The 5522-nt window shown below is 41.1% G+C and overlaps 1 protein-coding gene across 1 annotated transcript in view; it reads left to right on the plus strand.

The window, feature by feature from the left end:
- Window positions 1–939: 939 nt before the first annotated feature.
- Window positions 940–5522, plus strand: part of SH2D4B (SH2 domain containing 4B) — a 68565-nt gene continuing 63982 nt past the window's right edge. The window contains exon 1 of the mRNA XM_015825999.1: window positions 940–1123. Coding sequence (XP_015681485.1) covers window positions 940–1123 — 184 coding nt within the window. The remainder of the gene's footprint in view (window positions 1124–5522) is intronic.

The following is a 5522-nucleotide window of genomic DNA, read 5'->3' on the forward strand; positions in this document are numbered from 1 at the left end:
AGTTATTTTAACCGAGATCCTAAAGGGCTATCGATATTATTTCATTAAGAGCAAGGAAATGCCAGTGAGCAGACAAAGGTCACCGCTGGCTTAAAAAGCAATCTTGTTTCCTTCTCTTTTCCCGAGGTGGAAAAATACACCGATGGGCAAAAAAGACTAAATTAATATTAATTACCTGCCCTATGAGTTTGGTAAGGTAGCCTTCCTCCGTCTCTCCGTCCCTTTCTTCCGAGACGAGAAATCCTTTTTAATTAGGATTGTGTAGTACAATACCTGGCATTTGTTTGTTTGTGTGTGTGTGTAGGTGTGTGGGTGTGTGTTGACAGTAACTAAACATGACCCTGGAATGAGCAGTTGGTAGCATGGGTTACAGCGACGAAAGGATTCAGGTCTTCAGCTCTTCCTAAGGGAGATCAGTTCCCTGACATGACACGGATATCACCGGTGTAGTTGTTACTTTTACCCATGACATCACAGAATTAAAAGAAGAAGAAGAAGAAGCAGAGGGATGGAAACTCAGAGCAATGCCTGGTATTGTACTACACAACCGAGCAGGAACCATGTGTCATATTCTGATTTTTTAAAAAATTCTGAGCTCTACTCTGGCAACTAACAAGAGCGAACGTCTTGTGTTTCTTGTCTGTCTTTTGGGCCGATACAATAAGCCTTGAGTCCATCCTTTCTTCTGGCATATCTGTTGATGGGTGAAGCCCTCCGGAGTTACTTTGGGGATCACTTAAGGGGCGCGAGTGGACCGGGAGGAACCCCACCATGCTTACCAGGAGTATCCCACCTTCTATTTTATTTTTCCTTCCTTGGTTCTGAAAAAGCTTCGGAGTTTCATCTGGTAGGCTTCGACGGGACTTGAGTTTGACTTTGAGTTGTCCTCCCTTTTGTGAAGCTCTACCTGTCTGCTTTAGCTCGGTCCCCCAGCCTGCCATGCTGCAGCAAATTTTGCGAGACCTGTACATCGACCCGGAGCTTTTGGCGGAGCTGAACGAAGAGCAGAAACACATCCTCTTTTACAAGATGAGGGAAGAGCAGGTCAGGCGATGGAACGAAAGCGAGCAGGAACGCCAAGAAGGAGAGGTTAACCTGAAGAGGACAAGGAGATTTCAACAGAGTAAGATGGGCTGGGTTTTTTTCCCCCCCTCTCTTGTCCATAGATCATTCCTTTACTGGGTACAAAGTTGTATACCGTCTACGTATTGTTCTACTTGCCCATGATTTCAATGAGTACAAAGGAGGGAAATAATATTTATTTATTTATTGACTTAGTTATTTATTGACTTATTTGTTTATTGACTGACTGACTGACTGACTGACTGACTGACTGACTGACTGACTGACTGACTGACTGACTGACTGACTGACTGACTGACTGACTGACTGACTGACTGGCAGGCAGGCAGGCAAGCAGGCAGGCAGGCAGGCAGGCAGACAGACAATAGATAGATAGATAGATAGATAGATAGATAGATAGATAGATAGATAGATAGATAGATAGATAGATAGATAGATAGATAGATAGATAGATAGATTGATAGGTGGGTGGGTGGGTGGGTGGGTGGGTGGATGGATGGATAGATAGATAGATAGATAGATAGAGATATAGATATGGTAGATACATAGAGAGAGATGGAGATATAGATGATGATGATGATGATGATGATAGAGATAGATAGATAGATAGATAGATTGATTGATTGATTCATTGATTGATTCATTGATTGATTCATTGATTGATTCATTCATCATTCATTCATTGATTCATTCATTCATCATTCATTCATTCATTCATTCATTCATTCATTCATTCATTTCCTTCCTTTATTATTCTAGTGTCTTGCCCTGTCACTGTTGGTGGGAATAATCTTGTTTGGTTGGGCTGTTTACTATTAGCTTGTTTGGCAGTTGTTTACTTCTTGGTTGTTGGTCTGATATTAATCTTGGAGATTATCTCTGCTCATCTGCGTGTTGAAACACTGGTGGGGAGGTGTTTTGGTCCTACTGTTCACTTTTTAGTTTCCATCCACAGACAGGGCAGGCCCCTAGAACCAGGGTCTGCAGCCCACTAGGAACTGGGCAAGCAAGCAAGGGAAGCCCCATCTGTGCATGTGCAGGATCCAGGAAGCGTGCAAAACCACACTCCCCCCGGTCCGTGGAAAACCCACCCTCCATGGAACTGGTCCCTGGCACCCAAAATTTGGGGTGAATATAAACTGAGAGCAAACCACACACTTTCCTAGCACTGATGATGTTACCTTGTTTGGGTAATGAAACATCTGCAAGAAAACAAGCAAGCTCAGAGAGCGCTAATGACCCCTGAGCCATTTTCTGCTTTAAAGAGCTTTGGAAGTTGAGGTTGTTCTAGGTGGCGTACTTTTTTTTTCAGCGTCCCTACTTAATCTCGGCTCATCCCTTTGGGCTTAACGATATGGTGTCTTCACTTCACTGGGACATTTTTATTCCCTTTTCAAGGGTGCACTTTAAAAAGGAACGATTCCCACCTCCAACAAATAACCTTGTTATCCAATCGGTGCTGCGTGACAGCCCTAAGCAATCTGGCAGAACACGGAAGTTATTAAATAGCCCACATTATGTTTACGCTGCAAGAAGTTGGGCACGGCGCATTATAATGGATAGTTAATGTGGTATTAATGCAAACTTTCTCCCTTCCCCTGATAAAGAAGACAAAGCATTTCGTTTTCCAACCACTGGCAAACAGTTCCTAGAAACTTTTGAGGAAATCAGATAGAGAGATGAGTTTCTTTTGGTCAAGGGCTGAAAAAGGAACTAAATAGATTGCCCTGCTTTGTAATCTAGTCAAAAGCAGAATATCAAGCTTCTAGAAAACCCAGAGGCTTCATCTTTATTGATGATCATGGAGGCCTGAGGTTGCAATATTCCATTCTCTTTTGAGCCAGAAGATTCAGACTTTCTTTAACAGAGTAACAGAATAACAGAGTGGGAAGGGACCTTGGAGGTCTTCTAGTCTGACCCCTTACTCAGGAAAACCCATTTCAGACAAAGAGTTGTCTTCTTAAAAACTTCCAGTGATGGAGCACCCACAATTTCTGGGGGCAAGTCATTCCACTGATAGATTGATCTAACTGTCAGGAAATTTCTCCTTAGTTCTAGGTTACTTCTCTCCTTGATTAGTTTCCATCCAAGTTCTCCAACTAACACAGGCATTGCTAGGAATTTTGGGGGAGGCAGGGTAAAGTCCACACACCTTGAGGTTACAAAGACTGAGTTAGATCTAGAACAAAACTAATCAAGGAGAGAAGCAAGCTAGAACTAAGGAGAAACTTCCTGACAGTGAGGACAATTAACCAGGGGAACAACCTGCCTCCAGAAGCGGTGAATGCTCCAACACTGGAAGTTTTTAAGAAGAGACTGGACAGCCGTTTGTCTGAAATGGTATAGGGTTTCTTGCCTGAGCAGGGGGTTGGACTAGATGACCTCCAAGGTCCTTTCCAACTTGTGGGGTCAGTTATTCTTCTTCTTCTTCATTCTTTTGAGAGGCTGATCCAGGTGTGGACAACATGTAGTGATCACATTCCAAAAGGGGATCAAATATGAAAACTAGACAGACCTTCTCCATTTCATCTGAAGTAGACATGGATTAAAAACTTTCCTTGCAGTAGAGACTAATATTTATGACTCCAGTACAATACTTACCTAGCTACGAGTAAATTCCACAAAATAAAACTTGACTTGCTTCTCCACAGACATGTAAAATGGCATGTTGTGATTTCTTTCTAAGATTTACTGGCTGCCTGTATCCGGTAGATCTAGTGGCAGTGTAAAGTAAAAAACAAACAAACAAACAAACAAAAACCAGATCAACCCATATAAATGAAACAAAAATGCATCCCAATAAAACCACAGAGTAGAAATAAAAACTGTTTGAGAATAACCCACCTTAAAACACACATTATTTAAGAAGACCCGAGAATTAAACCTCTTAAAAAAAACACAGGTAGTGACAGGTAGTGCTCAATTTACAACAGCTCGTTTAGCGACCGTTCGTTCAATGTTACCATGACTTTCACTGAATGCTGACAAAAAGTGTGAATACTGGCAACGTCGGAGGGGTCCCAGTGCACTAGTTTTAAGTCGGCGAACCGTTGACTGAGTATAAATGCTGCCAGCGAACGATACAAGGTTTAGCAATCGTTTTATTTGGAGACTTAGAATTTCATTCTTAATAACAAAACACAACGACAGACTCGTCTTTTCCATTGGGTTTTCCCACGACACCCTTTTGCGACCTTCTGACAACCAAAGTCAATGGGGGAAGCCGGGATCTCTTCACAACTGTGTGGCTAACTGAATACCTGTGGCGATTCGCTTAACGGCTGTGGCAGGAACGGTCGCCAAATGGGGGCAAAACCCATTTAACAACTGTTTCACTTAGCAACGGAAATTGTGGGCTCAGCTGTGGTTGGTGAGTCAAGGATTATCTGTATGAGAAGACCAAAAAGTCTGAGATAATCAGATTTCTCCTGGCAGTGAAATATTTGTGCTGGACATATTTGGGGAAATCTTCAAGAAGAAGATTCAGGAAGGAAAGAGCTACTATTATAAAAATCTTTTCCTAAGCGACTTTTGGCCAAATTTCAACCAAGAGAGCTCCTGGAACAAAACCTTTGATGATAGTCTTCAAGGAAGGATGGTCTTGCTTTGATAATTGCAGACAAAACCAGAGCAGAGAGGAAAGATCAGCCACATTTACCACGGATTCCTTTGTGCTCGGAGTGGTGTCTCTCTCTCTCTGTGTAGGTGTGTTGATTGATTTATTCTCCATGCCCTGAAACCATATCTTGATTCAGACATAGGGGGAAGGTAGATTCTACATAACTGACTTAAACTTTGTGGTGTTCCCATTTCACGGGAGATGGAAGTGGGCTAAAACGTCTCATCATTTAGGCTGTCTCTAAATGGTTAAGAGAAAAATCACGTTTACAGTCTCAGTGCTTCTTCCAGCTTATAGGTTGAAGTAGCAACTAGTTAGTTGTTTAGAAACATTCAGCTGGGACTCTTATTGAACAGAACAGAACAGAATAGAATGCAGAATAGAATAGAATAGAATAGAATAGAATAGAATAGAATAGAATAGAATAGAATAGAGTAGAGTAGAGTAGAGTAGAGTAGAGTAGAGTAGAGTAGAATAGAATAGAATAGAATAGAATAGAATAGAATAGAATAGAATAGAATATGGAATATGGAATATGGAATATGGAATATGGAATAGAGTAGAATATAATATGGAATAGAACAGAATATGGAATAGAATAGAACGGAACAGAACAGAACAGAACAGAACAGAACAGAACAGAATAGAATAGAATAGAATAGAATAGAATAGAATATGGAATATGGAATATGGAATATGGAATATGGAATATGGAATAGAATAGAATAGAATATGGAATAGAACAGAATATGGAATAGAATAGAATAGAATAGAATAGAATAGAACAGAACAGAACAGAACAGAAAAGAACAGAACAGAA

Source organism: Protobothrops mucrosquamatus, unplaced genomic scaffold (genome assembly GCF_001527695.2).
Source record: "Protobothrops mucrosquamatus isolate PMUCROS unplaced genomic scaffold, P.Mucros_1.0 scaffold2923, whole genome shotgun sequence".
Classification (NCBI taxonomy): Eukaryota; Metazoa; Chordata; class Lepidosauria; order Squamata; family Viperidae; genus Protobothrops; species Protobothrops mucrosquamatus.